The 21,443-nt window shown below is 62.5% G+C and overlaps 1 protein-coding gene across 1 annotated transcript in view; it reads right to left on the bottom strand.

The window, feature by feature from the left end:
* Positions 1 to 1,224: 1,224 nt before the first annotated feature.
* The window catches only part of POLN (DNA polymerase nu), a 127,529-nt gene continuing 107,310 nt past the window's right edge, over positions 1,225 to 21,443 (bottom strand). Inside the window, exons 19-24 of the mRNA XM_010959099.3 lie at positions 17,920 to 18,051; positions 13,730 to 13,840; positions 11,364 to 11,442; positions 5,101 to 5,168; positions 2,742 to 2,803; positions 1,225 to 1,562 (exon numbers count right to left, since the gene is read on the bottom strand). Coding sequence (XP_010957401.2) covers positions 1,410 to 1,562; positions 2,742 to 2,803; positions 5,101 to 5,168; positions 11,364 to 11,442; positions 13,730 to 13,840; positions 17,920 to 18,051 — 605 coding nt within the window. The 3' untranslated portion in view covers positions 1,225 to 1,409. The remainder of the gene's footprint in view (positions 1,563 to 2,741; positions 2,804 to 5,100; positions 5,169 to 11,363; positions 11,443 to 13,729; positions 13,841 to 17,919; positions 18,052 to 21,443) is intronic.

The raw sequence follows: 21,443 nt of genomic DNA, 5'->3' as shown, positions 1-21,443 counted from the left end.
TCTCAGCCACGAGGGTCAAGCCCCTCCCCTCCCCGGGGATGGCTAAGGAGAAACAGCATCAGGCCTGCAGGTGCCAACACTGCGCGCCCACCCACGTGGGGGGCATCAGCTCCCAAGGACGAACAGTCATTTGAGTGAGATGTTTCGTGTGAAGCCCAGCAGTGGTCTTGCTTCTGAGGTGACAGAGCATGCAAAGAGACTGCCACGCAGGTACACGGACACAACCGAGGCAGTGGCAGTTCTGGAATGTTCCACCACACGGTGGTCAGTCCTGGCCATCTAGACCCTGCACACCCCTGAAACCAGTGACAAGGTCTTGAGGCCATGAGAAAAATGGGCCTAGGCATGCTGAACTGTGATGACCCACATCACCCTGTGTCCCGTGGGCTCTGCAAAGGAGGTGGGCGTGTGGAGGCCAGTCCCCACTGAGATAAGAGCGGTGTCAGTGTATGCGGGAGGGAGCCCTGCCCGCCCCTGGAGCTGCGTCTGGGCGCCGGCTCATGCCTGCCCTTTCCGGGCTGCCGGGACGCCACATTTAGTGGGGGCATGTGGGGCCCAGACCCAGGCAAGGCCATGGTGGGAGAGGCTGGTCTGGGAATGGGCTCTCAGGGCCGAGACGGGATGGCAGGGCAGTGGTGCGGGGTGAGGGCGCAGCAGCAACCTCGCTGGCACACTGATTGGCCGTGTGCACTTGTACAGTGATGTAACTCCCCGTGCCTCAGTTTCCCCATGGTGTACGGGGGATCGTACCGGCCTCTGTCACAGACTGCTGCAAAGCTCGAGGCGCACAGGCTGGGCCCTCCCTCAACACTGGAGGGTCTGTGTGGACGGCTTTGAGAACAGACTTGAGGGGAGCCAGCCCGCTTGCAAGGGCTGGTAACCAGCCTGCACGAGGCTCCTGGAAAGACTGCAGGACCTGGGCACGTGTGACTCCAGAGGCCCCGGCCTGGCCAGGTGAGGACCTGTGCACAGGCCCGCTGGCCCTCAGGGGCTCCAGGCCGCTGGCCGCTCCTGGGTCACCGGCCAGGTGGTGAGCAACTGTCGGCCTGGAGAAACCCAACGCCGCCCCCAGCTCCACAGGAGAGGGGCTGAGGCTGTCCGCCCCGGGCCCGGGCTAGGCTTCTCCCACTTGGGGTGCCCACCCTGGCTGTGGCCGAGGGGCCGAGGACTACGGACACGGCATTTATCGCCCACCGGAAGAATTCACTCGGCCAGGGATGAGGACGGCTTCCCAGGAGGCGTTTACTTGGAGTGCCCCAGCCGCCCTCGCCCGAGGGTGAACGTGGGCCTGCCGGTACCAAGTGCCTGACTGACCTTGGGGAAGGCCACACAACGGGCTGGTGGAAACCAGTTCTCTTCGCTGCTGTTGCCTGGGGCTACAGACAAAATGAAGGCGAGAAATGCGCACACTAGGGGTTGGCGCTGACGAGGGGCCCGGGGGTTGCTGAGTGGTTGCTTGGAGACTCGGCAGGACGTTGGTGGGGCCGAGGGCCTGGGGCCTCCTGCAGGGGTGTCAGGTGTCCCCACGAGCGGCCGGCTCTCAGGCTCACCTTCAGGGGCACCTGCGGGTGGCAGCCAGAGGTGAGCGCCAGGCCTGGGCCAGCCCTTGCTGGCCACCTCCCAGGCCCTGCGCAGGTGGCTGAGGGCCCACAGTGCATAGGCAGCCACTTGTCCAAAGACACCTGGTCAGACCTAGCCACAGCAGCTCTGCCACAGACGAATGCACACTCAGACTCACAATAACCGGCCGACAGGCTCACAGGACACCCGCCCGGTCGTGACGCCTTGACCTTGGCTGTCTCTACTCCTTGTCATGGCCCCTGTGCAGCAAGCAGGCCTGAAGGGCTGGGCCTAGCAGGTGCTCGGTGGGGGGGGGGGGGTGACCCGGGGCAGCCTGTGCTCCCTGGGGGATTGCCTGGTGCCAATCCAAGAGGTGCCAGAGGGGCCTGGAGAGCCCCCCAGGGACCTGATCCTGAGTAAGCCCTTGACCATCAAGTCTCAACAGCTCCCTCTCAACAGGAGGGTGGGGGGCACCCACAGCTGGGCCCCTGCCACCCACACGGCTGCTAGTGGGGGAGGTGGGGGTTCCCGGGCTTCCAGGGGCCTGGGGCCTTCCCGTCTCCACCTGCTGCGGGAGCAAGCACAGACTACTCCAGGACACAGGCCACAGGGTGCAGTTACACGGCCTGTTCCCCTGAGGAACGGAGGCCACCGTGGGACAATGGCCACTCTTCCCTGCCGCCCTTCCAGTGGCTTCAAGGTGCATCCTGAATGACAGGGCAGAGTCCCTGAACCTGCCCTGGCTTTAAGGGCCTCCTTGTGATCCCTCCGCATTCTCTACCACCTGGGGAGCCTAGACCCAAAAGTCTTCCTGGTGAGGACCCGGAGCCCCTCTGAGAGTAACCAGACAGGAGTTGGGCAGGGGGGCAGCCAGCTTGGAGGTCTGATGGGCGCCTCCCCAGGCCAGCCCCCTGAGCCTGTGGCTTCTCTCAGGCTGACGGGCCACAGCTTGTCAGGGGGTAACCTGGCTCCTCTGCAGGGCAGATGGGGGAGGGCAGCAGTCTGGGGGCCAAGGTGCTGCAGGCGGGGGGGGGGGGCTGTGGCCCCTGCCTGGCTCTTCTGCCCCTGGGGAGCAGGGCTCCTCTCCCCTCCCCTCCCTCTGGCTGTGAGTGCGCAGCTAGGGGCGGCCTGGCCGGGTTGAGGGTGACCTGCCCAGCTCCCGCCCCTCCCCGCTCCCCTACCTGCAGCTGCAGCTCCAGCGCCGGCACGTGCTTCAGGGACTCCATGGTGCCCTTGACCAGGGCTAGGACAAAGGCAAGAGAGAGGCGGCAGCCTGAGCCTCCCTGGGTGGGGCTGGTGCCAGGAGGGCCCCCAGGCCCCGGGCTCCCCACCTATTTCCTGACTCCACACAGTCACCCTCCCCTGCACTGGCTGTCCTGGCACTCCCCACGAGGCCCCCTGGCCCATTCCAGTTCCCACTGGCCGTGTCCAAGACTCACGCTTGAAGGTGCCTTAACCCAGCCCCAACTGTGGGTCCCAGGGACGAGGGGGCCTCCACACCCACATGTTCCTCTGCTGCCCCGGGCCGGGCCGGGCCAGGCAGGCAGGGCATGTGCCAGCCAGGGCCTCCACTCTTTGTCCAGAAGGCTCTGGGGCTGGGAGGAGTGGGGGGTGCGGGGCAACCCCGGCTGGCCAGGGTGGTCTGGGCAGGACAGCCTGTGCTCCCTACTAAAGTCCCTGTGAAGTTTCATGTGACGGTGAAGTTGTCAGAGCAACTCTGTGGCACTGGAGGTTGGGGCTCGGGGCTTGGTCACCACAGGGCCCGGGGAAAGAGGGCAGCCTGGCAGGGAGGGGTAGGCTGGTGCAGGGTTTGCTCCAAACCCTCTGCCCCTTTGATAAGTGAGTAGTTCATTCTGTCCTACTAAGTTATCTGACATTTCAGCCCAACGATGGCAAAGGAAACTCCCAAGGAACAGGCAGGTGCTGCCTTGTTCTCGGTCCTCCATGGCCCCAGGGTAACTGGCTGGCTCCCTGGGGCTCCCAGGGCAGGGCCAGCAGCCGCCTGAAGGCCTCGCTGCGCTCTCTGCGGATGCAGATGGACACTGGTGGTGGCAGGGGTCGTGGTCGGTCGCTGTGGCTCCTGGGTCGGGCTGTGGGCAGTGGGCGGTGTCGCCCCGGGCTCTTGGCCTGCTGGGCTCTCAGGGAGCCCTGCGGAGGGGCCCCGGCCACCCTGTCCAACTGCTTCTCACCCAGGGGAGTCGGGACCTTGGCGCCCCTCACCCTGCTGGGGCTACACTGGGTGTACAGACAACGCCAGGTCCTCCTGTGTGTCCCTTTGTGTGACTGGCTGAATGAGTGACCCCAAGTAACCACTGTGCAGAGGGCAGTGACTGTCGAGCAGAGCTGGCCCCTAGCCCAGGGCTCTCCCTGTGGGTCACCTACTGTTGCTAGCCTCCACCATGAGGGCAGGGTCCCTGGGCCTGGTGTCTGCCCCATGGGCCACTGGCAGGTGTGCCTTGACCACCCAACATTTCAGAGGGGGCTGCCAGCCCCCTGACACCAGGGTCACCTGTCACTGTCCCTGGTGGCGTCGTGGCCTGGAGCTCTCCGGGCACAGAGCTGGTGGTACCTCCAGAGTGCTGGCCGGCGGCCAGGAGGCCCCCGTGTCCCGCCGGGAGCCACAGGGAGCCTCGCCTCCCTGCCCGTGGTGGCGCCCAGGACAAGGGGGGGTTAGATGGTTCCTAGGGTGCTCCCTCCAGGGCTGGGACTTTTTCTTTTCTTTTTTAACCAGCACGTCATTCACACCAAATGGCTTGTTTCAGGCTTATTATTTCCAAACAGATTTCAGAGGACATAGCCTCAGTGTAGGACGGCTGAGGACAGTGGTCTCACCATTTCACTGGGCAGTTCTCTGAAGGGAAGCGGGTGGTGGGGCTGAGGGAGGGCGCAGCCAGCATCACTTGGGAGCTGACCTGGAGGCTGGCCCACCCCTGCACTCCTTCCAACCTCCAAGCCGCCCCACAGACCCTGCCAGGGCATAGCGGGGCCAGGGCCCTTCCAGCTCCTGCTCTTGCCAGAGACGCAGGATAGAGGGCCTCCCGCCCACGGGATGGGTGTTAGGGAAGAGGTCCAGGCCCTCCCTGAGGACTGAGTCGGTTCTCTGAAGCAGGTGGCCTCTGGCTTCAGAGAACTGACAGCCGGTGGTGATGTGTCAGAGAGGGCAGGGCGGGGCCCAGGCTTGGAGCCTGTGCTGAGCCTGCGGGCCTCAGCCACCCCAATGCCCCCGCACTAAGCCCACTGCTGGTCCCACAGCCTGGCTCCCGCTAGCCTGGCAGGTCCCAATGCCGCCTCTGTCTTTCCAGGGCCCCACCGTAGAACACCTGGTGCTCCTGAGAGCTGCTGGCCAGGGTGTGGCCATCCAGGCCTTTCAAGGGCCCCCAAACCAGGCTGGCCCTTCTGCAGCCCCTGCCCAGGCGACACGGTAGGAGGCAGGGAGGGGGACTGGGACTATGAGCCAGGTGGGGGGCCCAGCCAGGTGTCCCTAGAGAGATGCTTCAACTATTTGTGGAATAGAAGCAACCCTGGCTACTCAGGGCTCACCTGCAAACTCAGGAATCTGAGAATCCTCCACTTCAAAGAGCAGCTCATCGTGAATCTGGGCAACCAGCCTGGAAGACAGGTGGGGGGGGGGGAGCCACCCTGGCGTGTGGGCCTTCCACTCTCTGCCCCTGTCCCAACAAGGGGCATCACAGGGCCACGGCACAGGGGCAAGTGCGGGGGTCGGGGCTGGCCTGGCCTCCGAGGTCCTGGTGCAAGGTGCTCAGGAGGTGGCGGCTCGGCAGGGGGCGGAGAACCCGGCCTGGGGCCTGCTGGCTGGGGTTACCCACCGTCACCAGGCCAGCCTCCAGGGGGAGAACACAGGTTACAAGTGACTGGCAACTGGAGGCAGAGGGCCTATCCCGACCGGGGAACCTGCAGGCGATGTGGTGGGGTTGAGCATTTCCGAAAAAAGAGCCCCCCTCAGCCCACCACGGGGTGGGGGCCCTGATGGGGACTTGGGAGCAGGCTGACCACGGGGAACGCTGGGAGCACCCCCCACTTTGCACATTGGCTTAGGGGAAGGTGGTGGGAGGGGCGGTGCTCTCATAGAAGTTTACTTTTGAAGTCAAAGAAATACTTAATAAAATTTTGAAAGTACATCAAATTTCAAAAGTGCAGAATGAAAAATGCCCTTAGTACCCCACCTACCAGAGCCCGCTACAGGTCCAACCATGGGGGCACGTGGGCACCCGGCCAGGACTGGACTTCGTCCCACAAAGTCGAGACCACACTGCGGGCGCTTGTCCTGCTCACAGGTCCTGGCCCACAGCCTGGGCACCCCGCAGCTGCCCTCCTGGCCGCTTCCTGCCCTGAGATACCCTACCCCCCAGCCAGTCCTGGCCCCGGGCTGAGGCCCATGGACTCCACCACAAGCCCGAGAGGTCAGCGCTCATTCTGGCTTCCTCAGCTGGGCGAGTCCCTGCTTGGCACCCTGGCCAGCCTCCATTGGTGGCCCCTCTCTAAGCCCCCTCAGGCCCCCCTTGCAGGAGCGTCTGTCCAACCTGTCTCAGGTGAGGAAGCGGGAGATGGGGGCGTGGACGCTGCAGTGGAAGGAGGCATGGGGGCAACAAAGTCACTGCTGAGGGGCAAGGGGCCCTGGGAGGGCTTAGGCTCAAGTGGGCAGATGCACCTGTGCGCCTGGGGCAGGGGTAGAGGAGGGGACACTCCAGTGATCGGCTCTGGAAGCTTGCTGTTGGCCACACAGAACTCAGCTTATCAGGGTCGGGCCAGCAGGGGCCAGACGTCCCCGCTCTCAGAAGGTGGGGTCTCGGTTGGCTTACATGCTTCATGCAGATGACAACTGCTAGGGCTGTGACCCCAGCCCTGGTCCCAGCCCCGCCTTGGGGTGGAAGATGGGGGCTCGCCTTGTAGAGCAGGGAGGGGTGGTGGTGCAGGTGACCCGCAGGACGATTTCGAGGGCCTGCAGCCCACTGCGAAGGCTGCTAGGCATCCTTCAAGGGGTGGTCGCCGAGTGCGCTGCTCTTTGTGTGACCTGGTCTCTGTCTCCAGGACCCAGCTTTTGAGGGCAGGGGCCACGTCTGGTCCTTGTCATCTTGCTGCCTGTCCACGGCAGGCACGGTGCTAGCAGGGAGGGGCGGCGCACGGCAGGGCAGCGGAGGGGAGGGGAGCCCACTGGGCGGAGGCGGATTGTGCTGGCGCCCTCCAAAGATGTGCAGGGCTTTGCCACAAAGTGTGGGGGCTGCCCAACCCACTCTTCCTCTTTCTTTGTGGTTGGGTAGGGGGTGGATGAGGTTATGTTCCCAGCCACCGGAGGCGTATACCCTCCAACTTCCAGGAAGGCTCTTTAGAGGGCTGACTTGGTGGGGGTGGGGGTCAGCCACCCTTTCCATCGCCACCACTTTCTCCTTTTGCCTGCGAGGCATTTTGATCGCTGGCATTGCCACCTCCATCACGGCACCAGGAGGAAACGGCCAGGGAGCCAGAAGGACCTCAGTCCTGCCGCCCTGAACCCCGAACCAAAGTCAGCCACTGGGGTCTCTGGACTCTCGCAACGGGGAAAGAGCCCACCCACCTCTTGGAGTCTGAGCTGCTGTGACCAGCCGGGCACATCCTCATGGGAATTAACCCACAGGCCAGGCTAGTTCCAGACCCTGAGCAGGCTGCTGGCCTCCCCTCCGCAGCCCCCTGAGGGGGGCCTGTATTGCACGTGCAGCCTCCGGGAAGTTAGGCCGGCAGCCTGGCACGTGCTTTCGTAAGTTAACTTCAAGGCCTCTGGTGGGGTCTCTGCCTCCCGAGGGGACTTCGTTTTCAAATGGGCAGAAATCTCAGACAGGCACTTGTAACTTTTCCCAGATTTAGCAGAAACAGTCTTCACACTTCTCAAAATCACATTGTGAAATTCTGAGCTGCTGGTGTGGCAGCAACCTAAGAATAGGTCTGACTTCGTAGTCACTTACACTGCACTCTCACAGCTGACGGCGACATGACCATATTGCTAAGCGGAAACTGGGGCACAGGAAAGGAGGAGAAGCGGAGACGCCCTGAGGTGGGCAGGTGAACGCAGGTGTCAGACCCTCGTTTCCCAGGAAGCGAGTGGACTGCTGAGGTAACGGCCATCCCTCTGTCCCACACTGGCTGACATAACAGGCCACCGAGAACCATGCTCCTGTGGGGACATTCCAGCAGAGCCTCACCTCATCTCCTTGTGGCCCTGTGGCCTGTGGTCCGTGCATCCATGGCCTCCCGTCCGGGCGCCCCCAGCTCTGGTGCAGGCCGCCATGAGGACCCATCTTGAGAGCACCGGTGCGTGCGGCCCCAATCCCTGCTGGCCCAGCCCTGGGGCTCCCTCCCTGTGCCTTCCACAGCCTGGCCACAGTCCTGGAGGGGACGTGGTAAGGCCCACGCCCCTGCCGTCATGCAGGTGCTTGGCCCTCCCCCACCGCCGTTGTCTGGAAGTGCACGTATCCCTGCCAGACAGCCCCCCGTGGGAAGGACCCCTCACCGGCCCGTCGGCGTGGCTGCCCTGGCCCCATGCCAGCTACAATGGTGTCTAGGGGCTGTGGACCCCTGGGGCCTGGGACTCGGGACACCCAGCCTGTGACGCAGGGACAGCCTGAACCCGCCGTCCCAAGCCGTATGGGGCTGCCTGCCTTCATGGCCAAGCGTATTAGCTCTCTGCACACTAACCACGCACCCACCACCCGTGACCACAAGACTTGTGCTAAGGGAGCCTGGGAGGGCCAGAGGAGGTGGGAACTGTGGGTGGGGAAGGGTGGCGGCCAGACCCTGGGCTGTCCATCTTCATCTGCCCTCCTGCCGGTGGGGGGGCCCCTCTGCCCTGGGGGCATCTTAAAGGAATGGCCAGGGCAGGGGTCAGCATGCTCTTGCTGTCCCCCCACCATTCCTCAGGGGCTCGGTCTCTAAGCCTGGCCCACCCCAGCCCCCGCAGTCCCTCTGTGCCGTCAAGATGAGGTCCTGTTAACTCAGCCTCCCTGTTGGACCAGTGTGGTGGTCTTCCTGCCCCTGGAAGTCCCACCTCCCATCAACCTGCTCAGGCCAGGGGCTGTAGGCCTCCCACCTGCCCTGGGAGCAGGGCCTAGAAGTGGCCGAGCCCTCTCTACCCGCTGCCCTGTCACGGGAAGTCCAGGCCCTGCTGCCCTTCCAGCCCCTCTGGGCCACTCCTCACTGCCTGGCTGATCCTGTTGCCGCTCCTGGGCCCTGGGCACCTGGTCCGCCCCTTTCTGAGGCCTGGAGAGCCAGTGCCCACGGAGCGAGGAGGCCTGATCACAGGTGCCCTCGGGTTGCTGTATATTGCAAGGTGGTCAGAGGCAGAGGGCAGCTGGTGTGGTCAGCAGAAGACCCCGTGTTCCACAGACACCCCTGCACCGGCCCTGCTGTCCCTGTGCCCAAGAGCAAAGGAGCACAGTAAGCGTCCTCCTGAGGCGGCCACCACCGTCCAGACTGGGGAAGCAGGTGGGGTAAGGTCCCCGACGTGAGGCCGGGGCAAGGAGGAGCTGCCGCTCGCGGGGGGCCCGGTGCTGGTCCAGCTCTGCGCAAACCTGGACACGCACATTGTGCTCTGAGCCTCAGTTCCCTTCTCTTTGCTCAGGTGTTGGCGCCAACAGTCTTCAAGGCTTCTCTCCAGCTCTGATATGTTCTGATAACTACAAAGGCCCTGCGTGGAGATTCCATGTCGGAAGGGAGGGAGGCCACCCATGCTGACAGCTTGTTGTGAGGCCGGGTGAGCTCTCTGGGCTACAGCGGAGCTCAGGGTCAGCAGCGCACCTGCCCTCCTACCTGAGCCTGTGGGCAGGGGTGGGGCTGCCCTGCGACTCCAGCCTGTGGGGGCCCTTCGGGCGACTGGATGAGGTGCCTCAAGCCTCCCAGTGTCATGTTTCAGCCACGGTGCTCCAGGCAGATACCAGCTCGCGCTTGGCCCGCGTCTGCCCTTCCTACCTCTTCTATCATCTCAGGAAGAGCAGCTCAAGTTTACACAGTGTAGATGGCCCCAGCACTGCACGCCCGCCTGCTTTGGTTTCTTAAGTGGCACGACGTGGTTAATGTGTTTTGTCATGAAAAGCAATTCCTGAAGACAACAGAGGGCCGGTGGCGGAGAGATGACCAGCCAGGTCACTGAATTCCGGAGTAAGAAGTGTCCCCCAAAGCCCTGAGCCTCACGTCAGCTTCCTTATCAACCCCTCAGAACCGGGGAGCGGACCGGACTTCCCGGACACAAGACATCGTGGACGTACAGCCAGGATGGCGAGCCAGCCTGGGCTGCGCACCCTCTTTCCCACTTTACCCCACAGAAACCACGGACTCAGGACCCCAGCAGAAAGCCATGAAGAGCCCTGGATGGCACTGGCTTGTGCATGTTGGGGAGGGAGCAGCAGCAGGGAGAGCTGGCGGGAGAAACCCAGCGAGAGGTCGCCTGCTCAAGGTCTGCAGAAACCAGAGCAGAAACCAGAGCAGAGCAGGCAGCCCGGGCCCCAGGGCGGGGCTTTGACCCTCCTCTCGTGCCCGGGGCCCTGCCCAGGCCGCTTCTCCCGTCTCCTTTCTGCGACGCTGCCCTGCACTCCCAAGCAGGGCCTTCGCTCAGGACACACTTCTGAACAAAGGTGCTGAAATCACCAAAAGAACATAGGCTCAAAAGTCAAAATGAACAGGAGCAAAGAGTTGAAGAAGCAAAGGCAAAGCTGTGACAGAAAGATGAAAGGTCTCAGACAAGGAGAAAGCCGTGTGCCCCGAGAACGCACAGCTGCATCGGAAGCCAAGATGGGAAAGGCGGCCATAGGCAAGCAGGTCCCTCTGTCCCAAAGGTGGCGGGAAGAGAGCCCAGCTGGCCCCTCTGCAGGTGCCACACCCGAGGGATGAGGGGGAGTGAGCACGCCGCCTCAGGGTGGCGCTGGGGAGACTGCTTCACAGCCCCTGGCCCCGCCACAGCTCCTCCTCCTCGCAGTGGACACACTGACCACCCACGAAGGGCCCCTCGGCAGGGCAGGCCCACTCTGGCCCATCCAAGGCCATGTCCCTCCTGGGGGTCCCTAGGGTGGGGCAGGCAACAATACAAGGAGACCAGGGAGGGAGGGAGCTAGGCCTTCCGGGGTCTGACGCACTCGCTTCTCTAGGGGACGTCCAGGTGAGCCGCCAGGGAGGGAGCCTGGGTTCCGGAGCAGAGCCCACCCCCTCCCACCCCCACCAGGGCCAGGACCTCGGGTGCCCCGGAGGGGTGGCTATGGGCCAGCAGAGTGGGGGACGAGGGCTCCTTGTTGCCCAGACACCAGGACGCCGCATTCAGGATGTGCACTGCAGGGGCAACCGAGGCAGAGACAGAGCTAAGAGGGCCACGTCCTGGGGAGGCTGCAGGGCAGGGCCGCCCCTGCCTCCAGGGTGGGGCTGTGGGGCCCACCCACCTCTGGGCGGGCAGCTGCGCATGGTGCCCCTTGGGCTGCACCAGAAGGGGTCCAGATGCACCAAGAGGAGGGCTGGGGAGCTGCATTTCTGCACCAGGCAACCTGGGGAGACCTCACCACGCCTCAAGGAGAGCGAGCCCTTGGCTGCCTTGCACAGCCCCAGCCCCAGTCCCACAAAAGGCTACCCAGGCACAGCCGAGAGCAGCTTGGCCAAGGGGCCCCCCTGCTGGGGGTGGCATGCTCGCCACATCCAGACACATGCAAGGCACTGGCCCAGCCGACTCACAGGACAGCACCCTCCCACCCTCCCACCTCCACCCCGAGCACTGGGGAAGGTGGGTCCACGTTGGGCTGGGCCCTGGCGGGCTGGCCACCCGCTCGCTCACTGACCTGGCCGTCAGGGTCGGGGAAGCAGCCACCACGGTGAAGATGCGGATCATGGCCATCTTGCAGAGGTCCGCGGCTGAGCCTGTGGGCACAAGAGGCTCTGTCACGAGCAGCACGAGGCCCAGGCCCGCAGCCCTGCGTGCCTGCCCGGGCTGGCCGTCTCCACTGCCACGCTGCCCACCGCACGTGGTGGGGCCCTTCGCTCGGGGCCCTGCTGTGCAGCCTGGCTGTGTCCTCGTCTGGACAGTCCGCTCGGGGAGCCCACCTCAGGTACCTCAGGACGTCAGCAAAATTCACTTCCTTGCAGCCAAATGGCCAAGGCTCCTGTTTCGTGGTGGTTGTCAACCGGGAGCCCCTAGAGGCCACCCTCGGGTCCCCACCACAGGCCCTCCCCACTCACGGCTTGCTCCACCATGGCCAGACCTCTGACACTGCCCCAAAGCCTCCTGATTAGGTCAGGCCCACGCGGACGCCCCTCTTCCGATGAGCTCGAGTCAGCCAACGGGGGACCTCACATCTGCAGACCCCCTTGTGCCGTACAACATGAGCTCACGGCGGCAGCGGTGTCCCGGCACGTCCACGGGTTCTGCCCACACCCGGAGCGGCCCACCACCCCAACTAAAGGAATGACGGAGCTTGGCCGGCTGTGCGGGCTCAGCGCCGGCTCCGGCTGCCCGCGCTGTGTGGTCGGGGAACCTCGCTGAGCCTCAGCCTCCACGCTTCAGCCTCCGAGGTTTGCGTGGGGCAGGTTTCACGGCCAGTCAGGCTCTCCGCGAGGTGCTGGCCAGCGTAGGGGCCGTGCCTGTTCCGGTGCCAGGCGCGCAGTGGGTGTCTTAACAACTGGCTCTGATCATGGGAAACACGAGGTTCAGGTTTCCGTTTGTGGCTGTAAGCCTCCTTAGCTGCTCATGGTTCCTGAGGTTGACGAAGAAACAGGCGTCCCCAGGCAGTGGCCCGTCCTCCTCCTCCGAGGGCACCGCCCCAGGGCGCTCACTGCTCTTCCCCACGCCACACGCGTGTGGCAGGAAGGCTGGACACACAAGTCTGGGCTCTGAGGCCAACCCGCTGGCTGCGAAGGGTCTCAGGGCTGTGGGAACCCTCTGCCAGGGTGGGATGTCAGGGCGCCTGCTACTTCAGGAGGACTGGACAGACCAGCAGAGACGAGGCAGGGAGGGACTGGGTGGAGGGAACAGAGCACGTCTGGGGGCGGAGCCGAGGGGCCGGGGCGCCATGGGGAGGTAGGGCTCCCTGGGTGCGCCGGCCCTTGCTGGCGCCTGGCGCCTACTCGTCAGACGGATGACTGGCAGGTCACTTGCTCCGAGACAGGCAGGCAGGGTGACAGCTCGGCTGGGAGGCGAGTGCCCTGCGGCGGCTCCAGGCCAAGCCTCCCAGTCGGCTCCTCACAGGAAGGTGTCTCGTGGGCTCTTCTGCCCGGGAGGGCTCTCTAAAGCAGCTTCACGTCTCCTCACACACGCCCAGTGAGCGGAGCCCTGTGGCTGCGCCCTCCGACCAGAGAACCTGCCTCAGACCAGAGCCGTCTCAGGATCTGGTGGTCACAGTGGGGGTGGGGCCCGAGAGGGCTGGATACTGAGTCTAGACAGCTCCTGCCAATCAAGCCGCCAGCTGCTGCCGCCTCTCCTGCTCTCCGAGGAACGCAGGAGGCTGAGCCACCTGGCAGCACCGCCAGGCCTGCCTCTCTGCAGGGCTCGCTGGGGACCCGGCCTTCGTGCTCAACCCAGGCCATCCTCTTGCTGCAGAACACCCCTCTGGGGCTGGAATCCTGCCTCCAGGCTTCGTCTCTGGGCCTTGGGGGCCCAGGTCCTCCACCTGTGACCTCTGGGGTCACAGTGCTGCTCCCAGGCCTGCCTGGGGCCTGGTCAGGACAGCTCGCAGCGCACGGCATGCGGGGTGGCCATCACAGCCCTCTCACCTCGCCTCCACGCAGGGACTCCCGCTTCGAACCATCTGAACGCTGCAGCTAGAGACGACACGTGGTCACCCCTCCAGCCTGCCCCACTGGCTGCAGGTTCCTGGAGGGTGCACCCGGCTGGGGTTCGGATGCCTGCCCCAAGGTCTCACAGCTGCCAGGCCTGAGGGGTGTGGCGGAGGGTCCAGGCCGAGGGCGGGGACACGCCCCGGGAGCCTCTGTCCCACCCACACACAGGGGCCGCATGGCCGGGGCCCGCCTTGCGGGGCATCACAGTTACCAAGGCGGCCCTGTGCCGGGTGTTACTTCACCAGCGCCGCCCAACAGCAAGCGCCGGGGGGCAGGAGCAGGAAACTTCGCGACAATGATCTGCTGGGTGTTACCCAGCCCTGTGGCTGCCGAAAACCCAAGAAGCAAACGGGGTGGGGACAGGGGTCTGCACCTTGCACCACGAAGTTCACTGCCTGCCGCTCTGCCTGTGCCCGGAGCTGCCGGTCCCGTGCTCGGATCCGCGGCAGGGGTCGCCTCCTGCCCACGATGGACGCCACGAAGCCTGGGTTATAGGGAGGAAGAGCAGGCTGAGAGGCAGGACCCTGGTGGACCCTGCCCTTTGTGGGTAGGGCCACTCTCAGCTTGGGTCCAGGGGCCCCACAGGACCCCTCCCTGCTGCTGGAGGGAGGCAGGGGTTGCCCTGAGGCCTCCTGGTCTGACTCAGGGCAGGTGGGTTCCGTAGGGGGAAAGCAAGGCCAGCAGGAGGCGGCCTCCGCTGCCTAATGGCCTGTCTGTGCGCCCCGTCTGACTCGGCGCTGCGCTTAGATCTGCGTTAGGACGGGGAGGCAGTTCTTACTCTTACAGGGGTTGAAAACCCCTTGGGGGACGTGGGTACAGGAGTAATTCTGGGCTGTGTGGCAACTGGAACGGGGGAGAGAAGCATTAATCCACAGTTGACTCCAGGTGGGGCTGATGACCTGAGTCAGGGGCCACGTCCGTACACACGAGGGCACACCCAAGTTTTGTGGGGCCTGAAGCTCCCATAATTTGGGGTCTTCATTAGGAAAGTGAACACGGACGTGCTGTGTTGGTTGAGTACGTTCCTGACCAGAGAGGACTTCGGTTTCACCAGGTGTTGGCAAGAACTAAATGCCCAACTTATGCTTCTATAAGTCTGAGGAGTGGAAGAACTTCTCACGTGTACAGTAATTATAGACATGACAGTGTATGGAGCACCCGCTTTACGGGCAGTCCGTAGTTCAGCCCCCGACAGCAGCAGGCGGCGGGGACCGGGAAGCCCGCGCGCCGCCGGCACGGCTCTGCCTCTCGCGTGGCGGGCGACTTCTGGCTGGATGCGGGCTGCCGCGCGCCTGCTGCCGCTCAGAGCTGGGTCTTGGTGTCTTGTTTTCAAGGCTGTGAGGCAGGCAGGTACTTGCAGACCACTTGACCCTCTGGAGGCCCATTTTTAAGTTCTGTTAGGGTGGGTTTAGAGCAGCCTTTAATCTAGGGCTAGTTTAGACCCACTATTAACCTGTTATCCTTCTGGGGTCTCCACTGAATGCCCCAGGTGTCCAACAAGGACTCTCCACTCCAGGTCAGAACTCAGCTTCTCCTCACCCTGTGTGGACTCTGGGACTGTTCAGCCGGCTGCTCCTTGAAATCATTCTGCTTAGTCCTGTGGAGTTTCACTCTGCTCGTGTACCTCACTAATAAAACAGAGGGAATCCTCTGAAGATTTAGGAGCAAGTTTTCTGCATAACTCCCTCTCTCTGATACTCTGTCTTGCAAAACCCAGCTGCCCCTGCCTCCCCAGTCCCAGTCCTGGTCTCTGCAACTCAGTGAAACCAGGGGGACCGCTGGGCCCCCACACCCTGCCTGTGCTCTGGACGCACGGTGCCAGCTCTCCGCTCACAGAACAGGGGCACGCTGCCCAGGATCCAGTGTCTGAAACAGTGGCGGCACATTTGGCCCAGTTTTCCGGTTACCTATGGTGGGAGGAGTCCTGAACCCAGTCACCCCTTTGCGGAAGCCCCTGTTCCACACGTTTCAGACGCTGCTTCCAAGGTTTGCAGGGCTGAAGACCACAGCTCCTGTTCATGAGGGAGGTGGCCCGTGGCCCACACCTCCGTGACACTGTCCTGGGCGGTGGGCAGGGAGGAAGGCTAGCATCCCTCCACCACACATGGAAGGAGCAACGGAACAGGAATATTCACATTGAAATCCAAACGAAGTGAGTCACCAACTCAAATTCCCCTTGGCTGGACTCGAGAACTGGCTGTGGCCACTCCAGTGGCCCTACCATGGGAAGGGGTGCGGTGGAGGCGGGCGGCGTAGGGTGGCTGGCAGCAGTCCCAGTCAGCTGCAGCTGACACACCCTGCTTCTATGAATTTTACAAAAGACGTGACGCCGTGAACCAGGCAGCGCCTTTCCCAGGGTTTTGGGAGGGGCCCATACAAGGAGGGCCCTGGACCTACAGCCTTGCCGACACCGTGGTAAACTGCCTGGGCCTCCTGTCTCACCCCTGGCAGGCCACACCTGAGGGCTTGGCCCCATCCTGCACACCGTCTCCTTCACGCCTCAGTGGTTCCCGCTGTGGACACCGCCTCCTTGGCACCTCCCACCAGTGGTTCCCCCGTCACCCCCCAGTTTCTGAGCTAACACCCCTGTCACTGTCCCCAGGTGCAGCTCTAGCTTCACCTCCCCTCCCAGTCTCTTTTCCACACTGTTGCTGGAATAATTTGAGAAAAATGAAACCCAGGTTCTTCTTGTGGCTTGTGGCGTGCTGGGCGGGTCTGGCCACGTCCTGTCTCTTCTCTGGCTCCCAGATCCCTGCCCCGCTGGGACCACTCCTGGCTCTTCTCAGCCTGTCAAATAGCTCAGGTGCATCTCCTCGAGTCACTGTGGCTAACGGCTCTCCAGGGCCCTCCTCTGCTGCCCCTGCTCAGACACCCAGGATCCCAGCCTTCGGACACGGGATGCAACGGCTCACTCGAGGGTTACGTCTCCCTGCACCGCAGCTCCAGGAGAGCAAGGAGCTTCTGCCCCTGGCTCAGTACAGTGCCTGACACGGGGCAGGCACGCAACAGACGTTTAATGACCACTGAGTGTGTCTTCACAGCGTCTGCCCAGACGTGTAACTGCCGCATCAAAGGGCACACACACTTCGCGCTGGGGCACCTAGAGCCCCACGGCGCTTCGAGGAAGCTCAGCACAAGGGAGGGAAGTGGAGCCCCCAGCAGGGGAGGCCCTGGCTCTGGCTCTAGCGGCAGGCCCAGCCCGGCGCCGCTGGTTGCTGCATGAACTGGGAAGCTACTCAACCTGTCGGGGACTCACTTTCTCACCTGTGAGGTGGGGTGACGACACGGCCCACGCTTCAGAGCTGCGGCGAGGGCCACACAGGCCAGTGTGGGAGCCCCCCACCCACAGAGGCCCCCACTTCCGCCGCACCTCCACCTACAGTGACCCCGGCTCCGCACGCTCTCGTCAGCACTGGCCACTGTCACCACTTCACCGTTTCAAAGTTGACAGGACTTCACTCTCCCCAAGCTGGGGGCTCCTGGGCCCGGGAATGGTCCGGGCTTGCGGGCTGTGCTGGAACTCGCTGGGGGACGGAAGTGGTCCTCTGCCGCCCTCGGAGGCTGCAGGACTCAGGGAGGCCCCCGCACAGGCCGGTGGTGGGACGTGCAGTCAGGCCCGGGGGAGCCTGTGGAGGGCCGCGCGGGCGCTGTGCGCTCCGGGAGGAAAGTCACCAGCGCGTCCTGGAGAGCCGGGCAGGGCCTTCCTCACTGGGCTGCGGGGCGGCTTCCCCGCGACTCGGGCTCTCATCTTGAGCGTGCGCTGAGCCCGCGGCTCCCACCGAGACCCCCGCCGAGCCTCTCGGCCGCCGTCTGTTTCCTGAGTTTCTGCTCCTACGTCCTTCCTTCTTTCCTCTCGTCTGCTCCGCTGCCCCTTCCAGATGCCCTGAATGTTCAGTACAGCCATTTATGTGCAGAAGGTGTTTTTTCTCTTTAAAACACTCTTGCAGACTTCCTTCACCTCTAAGTGAAGTGTCCGCCTGGCCGTGTCTCACAGTTCTTCCCGTGAGATACTCAGGCTGTCATCTCCTTCTAAAATGCCGGCGATTTTCCTGGGGCTTCTTCTTTTTGATCCTAAATCATTTAGGAGTGCAATGATTTTCCAAATAGGTAGACGGACAGATGGCCACATGTACAGAGATAAAACCATTTTACTCCATTGTGGTCACAGAACATGTTCTATTTGCTATTCTTTGAAACTCTGTGACCAAACTGTGGTGGCGCGCTGTGGACTCACCACGTGCTTCTCCTAAGAGCACGTGCTCTCCACCTTCAGGTGTGGGGTTTTCTCTCTGTGTGGACCTGCCCTTCTGTTGTTTCTAACTCAAGCTTGACTTCTGTGCTTCAAGAAGAGCCTGGCTCTGGGCCCTCCCATGTGGAGCCTTCCAGTCCCATGTGTCCAGCAGGGGCTGGGCACTCGCCCAGTCCTCATCCATCCACCCACGCACCCCCTCCCACCTGCTCACCTGCCCGCAGGTGGAGCAGGGCGGGAGGCCCCCGGCTGCCACAGGGAGGGCAAAGGTGGGGTGAGGGACCTGCCAGGGGCTTTGGCTGCGGCCGGCTTACCTGTTTGGTGACACTGGGCAATGGTTGCTTGGGTGAAGTCCTTGACTTTCTTGTACTTCTGCAAAAAACTCTCCAAAAACTGGGCAGCCTCCTGAACAGTTACTCCAAGGCAAGCAGCAAGCCGCTCCTTCCCTATACAAGCAGGAACACTCGACATCAGAGGCCGGCCCAAAACTCACACGAGGTGGGACCGAGGGCATGAGCCACCAGGCAGTGGCCACCACACATGGAAGTGAGCCGACCGAAGGGCTCCTGGAGGACGCGGCGATCAAGGTCCAACTGGCACCACTGGTCTCTGCTGACTGGTCAGGATGGTGCTGCTTTTGGCTTTACAAATTAATTTATTTATATTTTATTTTTATAATTTTGTTGGGAGGGTAGGTAATTGGGTTTATTTACTTAGTTATTAATGGAGGTGCTGGGGGCTGAACCCAGGACCTTGTGTGTGCTAGGCATGCGCTCCACTGCTGAGCTGTACCTTCCCCGCTTGGGCTTTACAAATCAAGCGCCACGTGCTAGCCAACCTGGACGGGGCCTATTAGAGAGTTATTTGTTCAGCAATATTGACTGAGGGCCTGGCAGGTGCTGCAGGGAAGCCCTGACTGACGTGGATGCAGCCCCTGCTCTCAGCCTGCTGGCAGGGAGATCTGACCCCAGAACCGGGGCGCTGCCCCTCACACACCTGGGTCCCAGCCCAGCACCCTCACTCACAGGAGGCTCTGCGTGGCCTTGGGGAAGTGACCTGACTGACCTGAACAAGCCTGGTTTCTCCAACTATGAACAAGGACCATTCGCCCTCACCGCCAGGGAGCCCCCATGGGCCCAGGCGGGAAAAGCAGGAAGTAGAGCCTGGCTCCTGCTTGGGATTTAATATGAAGTTGTTCTCTCCTGCTCGCCTCCGAAAAAGAAGAATTTAAATGGAGGAGGCAGCCGCGAGGGCAGGCTTGGGAGCCTTGCTGGGCGGCGGGGCCGGGTCAAAGCTGGGGCTCCCAGAGCCTCATCATTGTGGGAACCCAGAGAGACAAGCAGCTGAGGACCTGAGGTCCCAGGAGAGCGTGACCAGGACCAGGGAGGGCCCGCTGCCCTCTGCAGTGGGTCAACTCTGGGGTCACACTAGATGCTGCCTGTGGGGCCTTCAGACAACATGGCCTGGCAGCCATGGCCTTGGGGTGGTGGAGCTGGAGGGGCCGTGAAGACAGAGCAGATACCTTGGAAGGAACAGGACTGGCTGACCTCTCAAACCCAGTCCTCGCTTCAGCCCTGCCCCTCCTGGCCCTGTCCAGCTGGTGCCTTCAGCGGTTCTGGCCAGAAAGAGCGCTCCTGTCTTGACAGGGTGAAGAGTGTTTGCTTCCACTGCATGGCCAGGAAGAGTGGGAAAGGCTGGGCTCCCCTGTGCTCCCTGAAGTTCCTCCCAGGACCGAGCTCTGGGGGCCCGCAGTCCCCTCTCTCTGCCAAGGCCTGTCGACCCTTCCACGTCACTTGGTTGGAAATGAAAACACTCCGATTTCCCTTCTAGGACTTGATTAAGGCCCTGTGCTGGCTTCATGAACACAGCACACTGGAACGATTCATCTGGAACTCTTCCCATGACTTTCCAATCCCCCCCGCCATGGCCCGCGAATGGACAGCTGCACCGGCCCCCAGAGAGGAGGCAGCGGTGGCCACGCGCTTCGGCTGGTCTGGCCAGGGGGCTTCGTGTCCTGTCTGCCAAGTCCTTCTCCACGTCGACTCTGCTGTTAAGCCCAGTAGGTGGAATGTTTATTTTCTGATATTGCAGTTTTCAGCTTTAGAATTTCCATTTGGTTCTTTTTATTTTCTGAGATTTCCAGTTTTTTCATTTATTAAGAGCATATTATCGTTTACGCACTTGAGTATAGCTGTAATGGTGGCTTTAAAATTCTTGTCTGCTGAATCCAACATTGGGGCCATCTCAGGATCTCCCGTGGCTGTCTTTTCTCTTGAGCATGGATCAGGTCGTCCTGTTTCATCACAGGGTAGGTAACTTGGCTTGTATCCTGGATGTTGTGAGTGACGCGTGGTGGGCAGTCTGGATTCTGTTATGTTGTTCTCAGCAGTACTGGTATTTATAACAGGGGCAGTTAATTCGGCGAAAGTCAAACTTCACACTTTGCGCCCTCTCCGTGAGCAGCGGCTGAAATCTGCAGTCAGCCCTTTCAGCCACAGCCAGGCTGCTGGAGGCCTGCCCTGCTCGCACGCGCTGAGGGCTCAGCCAGGGCTCTGGGCAGAGCCCGTGCCCGGAAGCTGGTGCTCTTCAGCTCTCTCGTTTCTGAGATTTTCCCCTCACTCTGCAGATGCGCTGGTTGCCCCAGCCTCTGTCCTCCGGTTCTTCACGCTCGTACGGCTCTGGGTTGCTGTCAGTTTTAGCCACCCACCGAGCTGACCGAGGTTGTCTTCAGGAAGGAACCTGGACTGTTCCTTCCTCCCAGTGTCCACCCACCTCCAAGTCTGTCTGCTTCTGGCCCCTTTTCAGGAACTTTAGGTGGTTGTTAATTATATCTTCCCACACTGCAGAGTTGACATCTGGGGGAGGGTGGTCTGACGGAGCTGCGTGGCCACCACCAGACGCCATACGTCTCCTTCGCAGTGTCTGTGGCTGAGAAAGAATTCCTTTCCTTTCTTCCGTAGAGCTGGTGGGACATGTGCTGGGCAGAGGGTGGCCAAGGGCCCTGTACATGAGGAAAGCCTGCTCACAAGAGGAGCAAACGACATGGCAATTCTGAAAAGAGTAGGACTGAGCCCGAGACAGGGACGGGAGTCCGGTCAGCCCTCCAGCCCTGGCTCTGCTCCCCACAGCCTTGCTGGCAGCTCTGTTGCCCCCAGGCCTCTGTGCCCCTGCCTCCGAAGCAAAACGACGTTGGATCTGGGAGGCCTTCTGCTCCGCGCCTCGTGAGGACTGGCCCCTTCTTCTGACACAACGTTTCTCACACGTCCATACAGCGGACCAGGTCCCTGCTGCCTCAGCTGTAACCACACACAGGCCTGTCTCCCCGAGAGCAGCCCTGGGAGAGGCTCCCCATCGTGCCCCAACCTCGTGAACCCTCATGAACGCACAACCTGGCATTTCACACAGAGGGCTGTGTCCTGCACGTGTGCTCGTGTGTACCACCGCGCGCACGTGTGTGTGCACGTGTGTGTGCGCTGTGTGGGTGCACGTGCAGTACTCTTGCTGTTAGGAGGGCAGTCTGCACTTGCTTTTCTCCACGTACTCATGTTTACAGCTCAGGGCCCAGTGAGCGCCTGGCCCCAGGAGTGCCGGCTGGTCTAGCTGGCACAGACTAACTGGCTCCTTCGCGTCCCTTAAAGCTCAGCCCGGGTGTTGCTACTCGGGGCAGCCTGCCTGGCCCGGGGAGGGCCGTTCTCAGGGCTCCGCTGGCACCGGCCTCTGTGCTGGACGTGTGCTGATCGCTTGGTGCTGTCCCCTCGGGCTGGCTCCCACGCCTCAGCTGACCAGCGCTGGCCCTTGGGAGCAGGGCGCCTGGTGTCTGGGATGGAGCCGGGCTCAC

The sequence above is a fragment of the Camelus bactrianus genome, chromosome 2 (genome assembly GCF_048773025.1).
Source record: "Camelus bactrianus isolate YW-2024 breed Bactrian camel chromosome 2, ASM4877302v1, whole genome shotgun sequence".
Taxonomy (NCBI): Eukaryota; Metazoa; Chordata; class Mammalia; order Artiodactyla; family Camelidae; genus Camelus; species Camelus bactrianus.
The sequence above is the reverse complement of the archived record's forward strand: the minus strand, read 5'-3'. Positions and strand labels throughout refer to the sequence as shown.